Source organism: Cornus florida, unplaced genomic scaffold (assembly GCF_030987335.1).
Source record: "Cornus florida cultivar Cherokee Brave unplaced genomic scaffold, ASM3098733v1 CherokeeBrave_3.0.0_Hap2_Chr05, whole genome shotgun sequence".
Lineage (NCBI taxonomy): Eukaryota > Viridiplantae > Streptophyta > Magnoliopsida > Cornales > Cornaceae > Cornus > Cornus florida.
The window spans coordinates 114,276,566-114,293,410 of record NW_026775575.1 but is presented as its reverse complement, the minus strand read 5'-3'; the positions used below and the strand labels follow the sequence as shown (position 1 = coordinate 114,293,410).

The window sequence follows — 16,845 nt, the reverse complement described above, 5'->3', positions numbered from 1 at the left end:
CAAACTCCTTGGAATTCAAAATACACGAGACCATTTGGTCAGAGCAAGATAACAATTGAACATTCCAAAAGTGAGGGTTCCAGATAATCCATATAAGACAGCTCGAAGAATGGTCTTTATTACTAACAGAGTTCTATCAAAATTAGGCTCCTCAACTTGGTCTCCAACAAGGCAATCAAGGATAGTTTGTGCTACTTTAAATTTCCTGGCGTTAGCTTGCTTATTAGGGTCATTGAGACCCCTAATATTCCAAAAAACAATCATCATGCAAAAACAATATATGGAAAGAGCACCACAATACATTAGAGAGAGGAGGGATTGCCCTCAACCCTGCGATTATCGCTACGACACCTCGCAAGTCTCTTTAGATCTCTACCATAATCCATATAAGACCCCTCGAAGAATGGTCTTTATTATTAACAGAGTTCTATCAAAATTAGGCTTCTCAACTTGGTCTCCAACAAGGCAATCAAGGATAGCTTGTGCTACTTTAAATTTCCTGGCGTTAGCTTGCTTATTAGGGTCATTGAGACCCCTAATATTCCAAAAAAACAATCATCATGCAAAAACAATATAAGGAAAGAGCACCACAATACATTAGAGAAAGGAGGGATTGCCCTCAACCCTGCGATTATCGCTGCGACACCTCGTAAGTCTCTTTAGATCCCTCATGGCTTGACGCCTTGATAGAGAACAGTGGCAGCAGCCTTTTAAATTGTATAAAAGGTGTGGCAAGGAGGGTTCTAAGGCTCAAGTCTTAATTTGGCGCATGCTAGACGATGGGGGGTCCACTTGAAATCTTGATAATTGGGGGTTTTAGTCAAATTGGATAATTATGGTAACTCGCATCAATTATGATCAAATGTCTTAATTATGGTAACTTGCATCAATTATGATCAAATTCCATAATTATGGTAACTTGCATTTATTATGATCAAATTGCATCAGTCAATAGTAATTACTTTATTATGCTAGTGTCATATTGATTACCTCGATTATGGGGTAATCCTAGAGTCTAAACATTGATTACCTCAATTATGGGGTGATTACTATTATTAAGCTATAGAGTCAAGTGGATTACCTCAATTATGGGGTAATCCAAAGGTCATGAGCTACACTCACAGAATGCTTTCAAAGACATTTTTATTCTTTCATGGATTGAGTCACCAAGATTACAAGATATAAGGGTGTGAGGCCTTCCCTAGGTGTGATGCCTAAACTTTTTGGTGTGATTCCATTATTTTTTTTTTTTTTTTTGTTACTCTCAAATCCTTTATCTCTACTAACACATCTTGAACCATAATCTGTTTCTCTGAAACCCAAAATTCTTATTTGTTTTCAACTGTTTGAGGTTGTCCCTATCCTACATCACATCATGCCTACTCACTTGATGTTCTTTGGCATAAGCCTCCACCTTATCTAGACCAAGGGAGACCTTTCTCCTAACCTCTAAAGTGGAGTTTTGAGTAGACCACTTACCCTCTTCCATGTCTTTAAAGAAAGTTGGAAATCTACTAGAAGGATTGCATCCACTGTTACAGATTGGGAGCTCTTATAATAGTGATCCCTAGAATCCTTATCCTTTTTATCAGAGGCTGCTCCTAAGACATTTTGAAGTGTTTCAGGATTTCTACTCATATCTTCCATTTCCTTACTACCATCTTTCGGAATCTCAGCATCATAATCACCTGGACCATGGTGTTCAGGAATAGAACACTCCCCCTGTTGGGCTTTCCTTTTGTGATTGACCATCGTTTACTCCTTATTCTTGTTATCTTCAATGATTTTACCCATATGCCTCTCTGTTCCTTGCTTAGAAGCTGCGGCATGCAAGGCACCGCGAGTAGCATTAGAGTGACCGGAAACGTTGCAGTCACTGCATTTGAGTGGATGCCCTTGAGACTTGGCTCTAACCTGAATACACTTATCATCAGATATCCATAGAGGAACAGTGGATCGGATGTCATTACTCACATCGATTTTGATACAGACCTGAGCATAACTAATTCTCTTCTTGGCTGAGGTATTATATTCAACATGTAACGGAGTTCCAACGACACTGGCCGCATGACTCGAGCCACCTTCATTCCAGTGCTCAAGGGGAAGACCAAAGAATCTAAGCCAAACTAGCACCATCACCATGTCATACTTTACAAGTCACATTCCCAGAACCCTCTTCCCGAGCACCAAGTGCCTATCTAGAATAACGCACACGATTCTAAGCACCAAATCGTTGTTCAGAACCTTGATAAGACCTTCGTTTCTCCAGAGTTATAGAGAGATCGAATTGACAATATTGTATGGGAGCTTTCCATCCACAAAGTACCACTCTGCAATCCTCCCAGTTGCCCTTTAGCCCCTTTATCACTATTGACAACAGAAGGGGAGATGAAATTTGACTTCAAGATCTGAAGTTGATTCTTGGCTTTAGCTGTGAGCTGGGCCCAACTAGCCTTGTTGGGCTACTTGAGTTAATTTTGGAGGAATATTCTCCAGGCCCAATTTGGTAACACCAGTCGTGATGCTGTTGACCCGTCCGGCACTTGGCAATATGAGTTGTTGGGATCACCCACAATTTTTCACTGCTACCACCTTGAGATCCAAATCGATGACTCGAGTCATTTAATTGTTTCTTCAACTCGTACACCTGGAGCCTCAGCAAATTGTTCTGGAGCTTTACATCTGAATCTGAGTCTTCCTCAAGGTCTTCATAAACTTCCTCATCCATTGCAACTTGTTTCCCTTGCCCTTCTTTCATTAAGGTTAACATCATGAGATTGACCTTCAACAGGGGGGGTTTCCTACCCAAGTCTTTCTGGGCATTCTTCTGGTTCAATGACAGGATCCATCTTCAAGTTCACATCCCCGATTACCTGAGGAGATGACATCAGAGAAAGAAGATAGAGAACTCAACTAGGGGTAGAACCACTAGTCAGGGAGATGAAAGTAGGGGAGAAGGGGCCTTCTAGATGAAGAAAACAGCTAGCCAGGAAGGAGCTCGGGGAAGGTCAGTCCATCTTCTTCCCCTAGCTGGCCCTTTCTCGCCTACTTTCATATCCCCGACTAGTGGTCTTCTACGCCTAGTGGCTTTCTTCTCTTCCTTTTCCCTTCTCTCTGCAGATTGTGCTGGAGCTTGTCATCTAAATCTGAGCCTCTCATATAAAAGGATTTATGTACATTAGTTTTCCTGATCCTCTTGGTTTGATATATCAAAAATCCCATTTTTAGAGAATTTTTTATTGATTGTTTTGCATATCTTGAATTGTTCCAGATTTACATTGATTAAATTGAATTCACATGCAAATTGAAAAGATATATGTATGTTGATTCAGCTAATCCACTTAAATGTTGAAAAGATCTATTTATTTTGATATTGACTAACATGTGTCACATAGTTTTTTACATATCAGTCTTTAATATGCATCATTATCATGCGTGCATTTCGCTTTGATCATGCTTGTGCCATATATTGCACCTGTGCCTAGGCTACAGAAGACCTTTTGTGCCTTTGTGCACCTTGAAATTCTATTAACTTCATTTTTTTTTTATGTATTTTATAACAGAGTTCAGTCTCATACAGAACGGTGCGAAAGTTGTCTGTTGCAACATTCCTCCAATATAACTACCTTGTTTTCATGCCTTCATCCCGCTCATATGTTTCGTTTCCCCTCATGGATAAAAAAAAAGGCACGTTATTTTCCAATCAGTGGTTATCATCCGCCTTCTAGTATACCTATGAGAGTATCTGCAGGATATCTTCTATCAATAAATCAATTTTCGTCCTTCGCACTAGCAATCAAGAAGGGTTTAACTCGCATATGATTGGCTGATAATTTTTGAAGGTAGTACTGTTAATCGAGTGTCATTTGTTGATCAATATATTCTACTTGTTGTGTGATCGATAAATCAACTGTGGCATATTATCTTGTTGTGTCTTCAGCTCTTACAAATTCAATATGTTATGATTTTGATTAATGCAAAGCATATGGAACTTTTGGAGATTTGAATATTACCTGTTCGGATTGGATTTTTATGTATAATGAAAACTAGTGTCGTACTGTACACAATGGATTCATCTTTGCATGCTTGCAGACTTGCAGTGGTGATTGATTTGGCCACTTTTTGAATTTTAACTGCATGCATTTTCTTCATAAATTTTTTTGCACGAATTATTATTGAATTTATGAATTTAGTTATATTTCAATTTTGCTTCTTTCTTCTCTACTTCTCCTTGTATTTGATAAGTAATAATACAAATGTTGTTCGGTTTTTGAGCAACCTAGTTTCATTGAACATCTCTAATGATTTTACGCATTTATGAAGATTTTGAAAAAAAAAATAAAAAAAAAAAAAACAACGTGGCTCAGTTTGTTTTGATGTAAAATATTTTCTTTTTAGGTAAAATATTTTCTTTCTTTTTTTAATCTATTTTGGTGTTTTGAGGTTGAGATTTACTTCATCAAGCGTATAAAATAGTTCGTTGAAAAGTCAAATTTTAATATATTTTTTTCTTCGTAAATATTTTAAGACAATCAAACACCAAAAAATAAAAATAAAATAATAATTTTTAAAAAATATTTTACATCCAAACAAAAGCCTAAATGTTGAATATATAAAATTAAAAAAATAATAATTTACAATTTTCATTTCACTTGATTTTCAATATTTAATTTTGGAGTAATGCTATTTAACCCATTTACAAAAAAAAATCCAGCCTGCTCTATATACGGATTGCCACGTAACAAATATCACAGTTTTCCAATATTGCTTGCTTTCAGTTTTCAAATATTGCTTGCTTTCTCCAACGGTCTGATCTTGTGACACAGATGTTCCAATCAGAAGCAGGGTGATCTGTATCACAGATCACCGTCGGAGCTCGCTCGGATGGGGTTTAAAAAACTACTTACAAAGCACCGTGCTCGCTTCATTAATCCAACCACAGGTGATGGTGTTGATCCAGCAAGATCTGCCGATGATGAACTACCAACACTACTCAAAATCGACATCTTTTCATACGATCCCAAACACACATTCAATTATCATCTTTTGTTCATAGGATCCAAATACACAGATTGACACCTTCAATTATCATTTTTGTTCATAGAACATCCTTGTTAAAAAGGGTCTTTCTCTCTCTTTTTCTTCTCTTTATTTGTTCCCCTTAATGTAAGACTGGCAACAATAGGGATCTCTTTCTTGAGTGTCGAAATCAAACAAAAGGATAAGTGCCTAAGATCAATTAACTTCACTACTGAAATACAGGAAGAACTGGAATCTCCACTAATTGGGCTTGGCAATAACAGGCGCAAAACGGAAGGACACCAAAGACACATCTTGTTTTGCAAGGTACTTAATGACATCCTGATGAAGTATTACGCCATTAATCCTGCCGTGACCAACACGATGGGCTAATGTGTTAGCTTCCCTGAAGATGTGCCCTTTGTCCTTGAAATCGAAGCCCTCGTACTCTGTTTTAATCTCACTACCATTTCGAAGAGAAAAATAAGGTACACTGTCTTAGTCACAACGAACAAAAAAAAAAATTCTAAGTTCAAACAGAAAAATAAAGTATAATACAAAGTTTAATACCTGTAGATCTCTGCAAATTCGCTTTTATCATCGATTTCCTTGTCCAGCACAGCATTGAGATTCTGACAATCACTTTCTATAAAAATAGACTTGAAACCAAATTTATGTGCACCTTTAAGACCTTCCAAAAAGGCTCGGACCTCACATTGGTATGCCGTGGTTGCATTATCTATTGCGTCACAAAGTACCTCTAAAACATTTCCCTCATGATCTCTATACACTGCACCCCAAGCTCCTTCTCCTTCTTCATCTTTACCCTGGACTTGCACTTTTCTGAATGCTCCATCAACATTAATTTTAACACACCCTAATGGAGGAGCTTTCCAGCTACTATCCTTGACTGGGCTCTTAAGCAGTTTCTCTGGTTTAGATCTTTCAACAACATAAATTCTATGTGATTTAACATAGCCATAGATCCGATCCTTCTCACTGTCACTCGTGGCAGTACTTAGCCACTCCATGTATTCATCAATGGTCATAAAAACTGGGTAGTTCGTTCTATATTGCCTTGGAGGGGTATCGATTTTATCATATTTATACTTACCCCATTCTATGAGCCTCCTCTTTTCGCCCAAAGTATAAAAGAGAGATCTAGCATCCTGTAATTCAAGTAGAACATTTGAATAAATGGGTAAATGCTTAAATAATCTGAACTTATCGCATGCATGGTTATCTAAACTACTGTGGCTGGAGAAGAAGTCAAGCCGGTATGATTTACTTATGTTCAAACATTTTGAACATTATATTTTCTCATTATTTTTCATATTTCCTTGATTGTTTGAGAGAATGGATAATGTATAGTTATAATCTAACATACCTTCAAACTTAACCACACATGGAGAGTGACATCTCTGATACCATGGCATTAAAGGGCAACCGCTCAAATAATTTGAGCTTATCTCATGCATGGTTATCTGCACAGTAGAGACTAGAAAAAAGGACTTAGAAAATATTTTGAACATTATGTTTTCTTATTATATTTCAAATTTCTTGAATGGTTGAGAGGATGGATAATGTATATTTATAATCTAAAATGCATTCAAACTTATAATCAGTTTAATGTTTTCTAATTATATTTCGAATTTCCTGAATGGTTGAGAGGATGGATAATGTATATTTATAATCTAACATGCATTCAAACTTAATCAGTTCACATTGAGAGTGACATCTCACAATTTTCATGCCAAGCCATTAAATAGAAGGGTAAAATAGATACCTTGATGGGATTGAATGGTGACCAGCCAAAGTGATTAAAATCACCCATATCAATACCTGAAACGAAAAAAAAAAAGAGTCATTTGGTAGTGTCCAAAAATTAATGGATAAAAATCAAAATTCAAATCAAGATCAACATAACTCCTTAAAATAACTTTAAAATTAATATCCACATGGCCTTTCATCCTCCCTCTAAGTCTTATTCATTACTCAGATTCATTACGACTCTGGACTTATTAGAACCTTGGGTAACAGTCCAACAATCTAACAGCTTCCCAAGGGGTAACAAAAATAACGATCAACATCTTTATTCTTCAAAGGAAATAAATTCTACATTTCAGTATTAACACCCCATTGACATATATAATGAGCTTGGAAAAATAGTATCATGGTAACCATCAAAGCAAGAGAATAAGATCTAGCAACCTATTGGGGTGCACAGGGTTGAGGTTGGAGAATCAGGACCCTTTCAAGATTGTTGTTTATAGTCAAAATTTGGTACTAGAGATTTTTGAAGGCAGTGTTATGTTGCGCCTAGCTTTTGCGAAACTTTGGAAGATGTAGAGGTAAAACTGAGAAAATATTTGATGCTACATGTTATTAGTGCTCAAGAGAATAGTCTCCATTGAAACCAACAAACAAACACAGCAAGTGACATACCAGTAGTAACTCCATTGAAACATGTCACAATGTAAAACCAACAAGTTTTGACCACTCCAAAACTTAAAATTCAAATTCAAATCAACATAACTACTTAAACTAACTTTAAAAAGTACTTATTCAAATGGCCTATTCATCCTCCCTCTAAGTCTTATTCATTACTCAGACTCTCGACTTATTAGAACCTTAAACAGTCAAACAATCTAACAGCTTCCCAAGGGGTAACAAAAATAAGGACCAACATCTTTATTCTTCAAAGGAAATTAATTCTAAATTTCAGTATTAAAAAAATCAGAGAGTAGGAAGCCAAGTTAATCAACACTCCATTGACATATATAACGAGCTTGGAAAAATAGTTTAATGTAAACATCAAAGCAAGAGAATAGATCTAACAAGCTATTGAGGTGCACAGTGTTGAGGTTAGAGAATCAGGACCCTTTCAAGATTGTTCTATACATTCACGATTTGGTACTAGAGATTTTTTAAGGCAGTGTTGTGTTGGGCCTAGCTTTTGCAAAACTTTGGAAGATCTAGAGGTAAAATTGAGAAAGTATTTGATGCTACATATTATTAGAGCTCAAGAGAATAGTCTTCATTGAAACAAAAACACAAACACAAGAAGTGCATCTAAGAACATACCAGTAGTAACTCCATTGAATCGTCTTATAATGTAAAACCAACAAGTATTGACCACTCCTAAGCCCTGTAAAATGTAAATAACATCAATCACCTTATATATGGTCGTGTATGTGTATGTGTATGTGTATGTGTGTGTGTGTGTGTGTGTGTGTGTGTGTGTGTGTGAAGTATGGGTTGATCAGGAACAAACCTCGTATGAGCCTCTTTTGCCTCAGAGGGTGGAGTTGCTTTATCACGACATTAATTTCAAAGAGCAGTCGCTACAGCTTCTCTAGCATAAGAGAAGAAGGGAAGACGACCATGGAGAAATGAAAAAATCCCCATCTCTGAAATCTGCAATTCCACTACTTTCCGACTGCGGTTGTAACAAAGGTTGAAGAGTGGTGGATTATAGACGGTACTTAAGTTGTGAGATTGGGCTTCTCACTTGGGCTTCGGACTGGTTGGGGAGTTGTGATGGGTTGGTCGTCGATGTACCGAGTTACGAAGTTGGGCTTCCCACTCATTCTCTCTCCTGGGCTTCTGAGTGGCTCATTGGCCCAGCTACTGCACCAAATTGAATTGAAAAAAAAAAAAAAAAATTAGAACAATTTTTTTTAAAAATTTATCTGATTCTTTCAGGCATCCCATTAGGAACTTTTAAACGTAACATTAAAGTAAAAAATAGTACCTTCTCAATGACATTGTAGTAGAACGTTGCTGATGATTTCGCTTCATCTTCACACAAGCATAAAATCAGTCATCAGTCTCTTTATTCCCTTCTCCAAATCTCCACCATTCCATGGAGAATAACAAGATCAAAAAAAGAGATACATATATTGTATATAAATGCAAAATTAAACCTACATCTATCAACTTTAGACTTTATATACCAAACGAAAAAAAATTAACGAAAAAAACAAAGCCAAGAGAGACAACTAAGTTACACTGGTACAGATTAACACACACCTTAACACACACCCTAGTGTTTAAGAGGACTAGAGGGGAGAGAGAGGGAAAATAGACAAAGAAAGAGCAACGCTCCGTTGGAGTAGAGAGAGAAAATAGACAAAGAAAGAGCAACGTTTTTTTATAGAAATAGTGGATCACAGGGATACTGGAAAAGATTCTTCAACTTGAATAGGTAATTTAATGTACTTCTTTATTAATTTTTTTGGGTAACTGGTTTTGGTTATACCAAAAAACTTCTTTCATAGTTGGAAACTTAACACTACGTAGATAAGCTGCAGATAAGATGTCAATCTCTTAGTTAAGTGTGCCGCTTCACATCTAGGTCAGCGTACCAGTTTTGGTTGATGTATTTAAATTTTTAATATTTTTAAAACATTTTTTACTTTTACAGTGTTTAACGAAGTCTTTATTCCTATTAATTTAATAGGGCCAAAGATATTGGAGACAGTAAAAGATTTCAAATCTGAACTGATCACTCTCGTTTTGAAAACATTCGGATCTAAACTGATTTACTTCTCCATCTTTCTATCTCCGTGTCTCTCAACTCTAATTGATTCAAGGTAAGATAGTACAAATTAAACTAAAAATTCTGCACGAATTGAATATAAAAAATCAAAAAAATTAAAATGAACAATTTCACAATTATGAAAATGAAATGGATGAGTGAAAATTTATATGCAGCAAGAGCATGAAAAGAAATATTGAGATATTATAGTTCTAAAATCCTAAAAGAATCACAAGAAAACATACTTAGATTCAATTAGGATAAATAAATAATCTCATAATAAAACCAAAAAAATCTGCTAAGAAAAAATAATAGATTATTCAATTGTTAAGATAGTATAAATTAAAACTAAAAATTCTACACGAATTAAATATAAAAAATCAAAAGGAAAAATTTAGGTGCAGTGAGAGCATGAAAAGAAGTATTGAGTAATTATAGTTTTAAAATTCATATTGAAATATTATAGTTATAAAATCCAACATAAGGATCAGAAAAAATATATATATATATTACTCCGTTTAATTAGGGTAAATAAATAATTCCATAATAAACCCAAAAGAAATCTAAGAAAAAATAATAATAATAAACCCAAAAATTAAAATGAATAATTTCACAGTTCTGAAAATGATACGTATGAGAGGAAAAATTTAGGACCAGCGAGATTAAAACCCATATTGAGATATTATAATTTTAAAATTCTTAATATGAGAATTAGAAAAAAAAAAACTTACCTTATTCAATTAGGGTAGAGAGTGAATAAAAAGAATGAAGAGAGAGAACATGGTTCAATCGGAAAAAAGATGAAAAAAAACCAAGGTAGATCTAAAATGTTTGAAACGAGGGTGATATTCAATTAGGGTAGAGAGTGACGGCGATAATAAGAACAGAGGGAGAGAGAGAGAGAGAACATGGTTCAATTGGAAAAGAGATGGAAAAAAACCAAGGTAGATCTAAAATGTTTGAAACGAGGGTGGCTATGAAACACGGATACGGGACACGACAGATTTCAAAAGAATAGGACACGGATACGGCGGGTATACGCCTATAAAATTATATATATATATATATATATATTCAAAATATAATTACTAGAATTTTGTACAGATAAATAAAATAACAACAAAAAACAGAATCTATTTCAATAATTTCATCTCTGTTATAAGAAAAATATAAACAAGACAAAACAGAAAATAAATAAAAAATGAAGTTGATCCAAATTCCAAATAAAAATGTGCAGAAGAGACATAGCTAGAATGAACTAAATATGTATATGAATAAACATATAGACTTTCAGTCTTTCACAAAGTTTTGTTCATGTAACTTATATATATATATATATATATATATATATATATATATATATCTTGTTCATAAAGAGAGATAATTGAAGAAGATGAGAGAGACAGAGAGGAGTGAGAGAAAATAAATTGTGTCACAGAAGTGTCGGACCGTGTGTCTGAAGCTTTCGGACACATGTATCCAATAAAAAATAATATTTGGACACTTTACAGAAGTGTTGGACACGTGTCCGAGCCTCAGACACGGGTATCGGTGTCCGAAAAATATTCGACACTGGTACAAAGCCCGTAGGAGGAGTATCCGTGCTTCATAACGAGGGTGATATGACGGTCTGACAACCAACGCGTACAGCACAAATGATGTAATGTGATACAATAACTCTCAAGTGGACCCACGGGCAATTTAAGTGACCCACACACGTGACGACTCTATAGATTAAAGATTTCTAAAGTATCATGACTCCATTGTACAACTTACATCAAATGACTAACTATACTAAAATAGACCAATTTAATAAATAATATTACATATTTACCCTAGCCAAACCCCCCGCCGCTGATGCCGAGAACATCGCCCCTTTACTCTCTTTCTTTCTCTTATTTTATCTCACCAATCAAATATTCATCCCTCTATAATCTATCAATTATAAATATAAATCTCAAATTAAGAGAGATGTGAAGACATGTGATCTATAATATGAAGGTGGGATGCGATTTTGGGGACGACGAAGGCTAAGGAGGAGATTAGAAGGTTGATGTACAGACGACTGTTATCGTCGACGTTGATGATGACCGGATCTCCGGGAAAGATTGCAGTGGGAGGTGATGTTCTGGTCAATCTCTCACACGGCCTTTGGCTCAGGGACAGGTATACGGCGATGTGGTGGCGGGAAAGGTGGAAAGGCGGTTTGCTGGCGAGGTGAAGATCCCAACATGATCCGCCGGAGCCGAAGAGAAGAAAACCCAGAGAACGCTGTCGGATTGCACCACCACAACACTTACGTTGTCGGATTACTCCACCTCTTGCCATCACTACTCATCACCACCACCATCCACAACCACCCCAAATTATGCCTCTTTCCTCTCTTCCACACGTATATATAGGCACTCCCACACAACCATAGCCACATCACCCCCAAATTGAACAGAAATTAATAGAACGAGAACGAAGACTAAAACCAATAAATTGTTGGGTCTGTTTCCCAACACAAATCCATTAGCAATCTCCATAAAAAATAAAAAATAAAAATAAAAATAAAATCTTTCAATTTCAGTCCCCGCCAATTTCGTGAACCAAGCCTTCGACGCCGCCGTTTTACTTCGACTCTCCTCAGCCAAGTTGGGGTTTGGGTTGATAACTGATGCAAAGCCTGTTTTAATGGTTGGTGGTGGTTGCGGTGGTGAGTGGAAAGAGAGAAGGATTAGGCGATGGTGGGTGGTGTTGTGGTTGACCAAGTGTTGTTAGCAGAGAGAAGCACGGAGCGCCTAAAGAATTTGACCCAACAAAGTGATAAGATGATTGTGTGGGTGGGTGGGATACGCGCTAGCACTATGCATACGAATTTGATATGCGATTAGATGAAATTTAATATTTTATTGGGGACCGAATTAGACCTCCGCATTAATTTATGTTGTGTTTCGTATTAAACTTTAGATCTCATTGTCATTGTTAAAAAAATTAATAATAATAAAAATAAAATTAATTGGAGGTCAACTGTAATTATAGGTCAAATTTAAACTTGCTAGGTGTAACGGGTGGGCGCTTGCCCATTTACCCAAAAGCTCAAACTATTGGGTAGTGCTGCATACTCACCCATTTATACCCAATCACTTTCCCATCTAATTTCGATGTGGGACAAATGACCCTTGTTACATTCTCCCCCACCCAAACTCGCAACGCCCTCGTTTGCGGTTCGGGCCACCTTGCCTACTCTGGATGCTAGCCCGGACGCCTTCCGGGCAGGGTGCTTGGCGTGATACCGGATCAAGGATTGGGTCTGACTTTGATACCAACTGTGACTGGTGGGCGCTTGCCCATTTACCCAAAAGCTCGAACTATTGGGTAGTGCTACATACTCACCAATTTATACCCAATCACTTTCCCATCCGATTTCGATGTGGGACAAATGACCCTTATTACACTAGGTCACTTTAGATAAACCTAAAACTTGCGAAACACACACTAGTCGCAGCAATTGGTAGTCCGGAACAGGACAAAATATGAAAGAATAATGATATGGGAACCGAACAAAAAGCCCCGAAATTTCACCGAACCTGACCTGGTAAGGACACGTCAACATATTTAAGCATTGTTTAAGAGTGAAAATTCAATGTCTTCTCTCACCTCACGTGTATGCTGTTTGGGTGGGTCCTTCACTGTCTTCAACTTCCTGTTGCTTATATCATATTCTTAAGGCTGAATCGGAGCACTCAACGGCGACGAGAGAGATTGTTTTGGCTTCCATTGCAAGAGACGGTCTTATACCCATGAATCACTAACCAAAAACAAAGTCTAGCATTCATATACATGTTCAAACAAGCATAAATGTGTGAAAAAATATATGTAATTATATTAATATATAACTAAAAATAAACATTACAGTTTTAATAAAATTCTAGGTTTCATAATTCTAACCTCATACAGATCAAACACAACATAATTATTATATAAATGTATAGATAGAGAGAGGAGGAGATCTGATGAAAAATCTTAATTATAGATTTGGAAGCTTTGCATCATCAAGTAACCAAGAGCAACACCATGTCCACCATTTCAAATCAATTCCTTTTAAATCGCTATAATTTTTTTGTTCTAAGCTTCCCCAAAAAAAACTCAACAACAATTAATCTCTATTGTATGTTTTTTTTTTTTTCAACATCCAACTTTATTAATAGATTGTGAATTAAGATTCGATTTATTTTATTAGTATATTCAAACGACAAAATCAGCAGCGATACGCCTGAAAAGGGATTATTTGGGCTTCCATAGCAACAGACTGCGCTTCAACATCTGGCAAGAGACTACTCTTCGAAGGCGTCCATTGCAAGATGGATTATTTGGGCTTCCATAACAAGAGACCGCAAGAGACCGCGCTTCAACATCTGGTAAGAGACTGCGCTTAGACGGCTTCCATTGCAAGTGACTGTGTTTTCACCAGAACAACATCTTCTCAGGCTCCTCGCGGTTGAGTGCTGCAATTGGATCTTAGAAAATTTGATAACGATTTGTGAGGTTGAAGACACTATTGAAGATGAACGATAGATGACCCACCCAAGCCCACGTGACGTGATAAAGGATACACTTAAAAGTTCTGCCGTGGCCAAGCCACGTCTGATTCGGTGAATTTTCGTGAAAAACCGTTCGGTTGCTCCATCATTACTTAATATGAAATCACTTGCGATAATTAATATAAGCTACGATAATTAACACTGATTTTTAGGGATTACGGCTAATCTCTCTTAAGGCTCAGTTTGGATTGAGTGTTGGATAATTAATGGATAGAGAAGAAAAGATGGAGAGATTTGGAGAGATAAAGCGCTATCATTCCAAAAATAAAAAGATTTGAAAAGAAATAATATTGAGTAAATAGTATTTTTATAATTATTTTCAAAGGAGAAGATTATTCTCTTTACGAAATATATGCGGATCCAATCACGATCTTATAATAAAAGCAAGAGATCTTTCTCGATCAATCCCTTGCCCCTCATTCTCCGAGAATCCAAAAGATCATTTTTCAATTTGAATTTGTTGATTTAGAATCTGGGTTTTCTACTTCATTTTTATTTATTTATTTTTCCCTCTTCTTTTTTATTCCCTTCCATCATTCCTTAAGTTGATCCTGTAGAATTTGACCCATTTTCTCATTGAGCGAAGGGTACAAAATAAATGAGATTGATTCTTCTTCGGTTTTTCCTCTTCCTCTACCCCTATCCCATAGGTACAGTATTTGAATCAATAGAGAACCTTTTCTTCTGTATGAATCAATATTCTTTATTACATTCCAATTCCTTCCCGCTACCTCCCAAGGAAATCTTGAATTGGATCCCAAATTGACGGATTGTTGAATCTACGAGTCTCTACTTATATTTTCTTGTTCCATTTTATTACAGTGTTTTTATGTGATCTTTGCCCCCTTTTTTTTTGCCAAATTTTTGCACCATAAAGTAAAATAGAAAGGGAGAAAAACAATGATTAATTGGACAATTAGGTTAGAAAAATTAAAAATGGGATAACCATAACCCCTAAGTGAAAATAAAGAAAACAAGAGCATGAGGAATAACAAACTCTAGAATGAGAAATTATATAATCTGGACTAATTACTAGTTGACACATAAAAATAAATAAAAAATTAAACATAGTAATTATTTGCATATCAATCATTAATGGACTGAACCAATCCTTCCGGTAATAACATATCATCTATCATCCTTCCCTTCCATGGTGAGTGGGAGGATGATAAAAGTATAAACAGTATGATTTAATTTGGATAAATTATTAAATAGTTCTCAACCATGTGAACCAACACAGTCAAGGTTAAGTATTTTGTCTTACTTTTACAGTATAATTAGGTTTCTATTTTATGCATAAAGTATTGGACTACAATAATTTGGGTTTATGACTATGTAAATAGATGCATGGACAGGAATGAGACTCATGAGGTTGTAAAAAATATAATGCGGCAGTTATATGTAGGGGTAATTTAGGACTATACTTATGTTGTGTTTGATACGTAGAAATTGAATGGAATGAAATGTTCATTTTAATCATTCTTTATTTGGTATACAATTTAAAGTGAAAATAGTCATTTCATTAGAATAAAAATCTATTTCACAACTAAACATATACAATTGCCATTCCATTCCCAAGTTATTTTTTTTAAAAAAAAAAATTATTTTCTTAAAAAATCCTCATGTTCCAAGTTCAAAAATCATAACTATCTTCCATCACAATCACCTCCGCTTTTCACCACTACCGACTTTCACCATTGCCCACCGCCTTCCACCACCGCCACCACCTTTCACCACTAACACCACCTTCTTTTGTTGCAACCACCATGCCATTGCATTTTACCACCTCCACCATCACCACAGCCTTTCACCACGGCCACCACCTTTCACCACCACTATCTTCCACCACCGCCACCAGGGACAGAGCTAGCGTATGCCCAAGGGGTACGTGCGCCCCGCCCCCGCTTGCTATAAAATATATACTCCTACTAAATTTATGTACTTTATAATTATATATGAAAAAATTCATATAATGCCCCCTTAGAATTTTTATTTTTAAAAATTATCAATTAAATTTTGTATTTATTCTCTTTTTCACTCTTTGAATTCATTTAATTTCCTTTTAAAAAGTCAAATTTTCCTTTTTGAATCAAACTCTAATTTTTTTTCCCTTTCAAAACTCTCTCATTTTTCTTTCCTTTCTATTTTTTTTTTTTTTTTAACTATTTATCATTCTTAAACTACTCATTGATTGACATATTATTTTGAGGTAAGTTTTCTTCTTTTTCTCTTGATTTATAGAATCTATATTTATAGGCGTGATTATTGATTTTTTATTTTTACACTGTGCCCCCCTAAATTTAATTCCTAGCTCTGCCCTGACCGCCACTGCCTTTCTCCACTATAATCACCTTACACCACCGCTACAGCCTTCCACTGCCACCACCTCCATCACCACCACTGCCACCCCGCCCTACTACCACCGCCACCACAATCACCTTCATTAGTTTCCACCAACTCCACACTACTACCACCACCTTCCACTAACACCATTACCGCCTTTGACCGCCGCCTTGCAACACCACCACATACACAACTATCGTTTTCCACCTCTACCACCATTGTCGCTACCATCCACCACCGCCACTGCCACCATTTATTTTTTAAAAATTATATAAGAATGTCATTTTGTAAATTTAATTTATTTGTACGTTTCATATCTATTCATTACATTCTCTCACTTGCATTCCATTTCATTCA

At 36.0% G+C, this 16,845-nt stretch overlaps 1 protein-coding gene across 1 annotated transcript; it reads right to left on the bottom strand.

The window, feature by feature from the left end:
• Window positions 1-4,529: 4,529 nt before the first annotated feature.
• On the bottom strand, window positions 4,530-15,918 carry LOC132310011 (uncharacterized). Its single transcript, XM_059808254.1, has 5 exons — window positions 15,812-15,918; window positions 7,465-7,526; window positions 6,806-6,861; window positions 5,590-6,188; window positions 4,530-5,482 (listed from the first exon to the last, which is right to left on the bottom strand). Exons 1-5 carry the CDS (start codon window positions 15,916-15,918, stop codon window positions 5,281-5,283), a joined length of 1,026 nt encoding a protein of 341 aa, XP_059664237.1. The 3' UTR covers window positions 4,530-5,280.
• Between the last annotated feature and the right edge of the window lie 927 nt (window positions 15,919-16,845).

Coding starts and splice junctions, on each gene's coding strand:
- LOC132310011 (XM_059808254.1), bottom strand. CDS start 15,918: ATGGCATGGTGGTTGCAACAAAAGAAGGTGGTGTTAGTGGTGAAAGGT. Junction 7,527..15,811: donor GGTAGTGGTGAAAAGCGGAG/GTGATTGTGATG, acceptor TTGAATTTTAAG/TTTTGGAGTGGTCAAAACTT. Junction 6,189..6,805: donor CACCATTCAATCCCATCAAG/GTATCTATTTTA, acceptor CTTGAATTACAG/GATGCTAGATCTCTCTTTTA.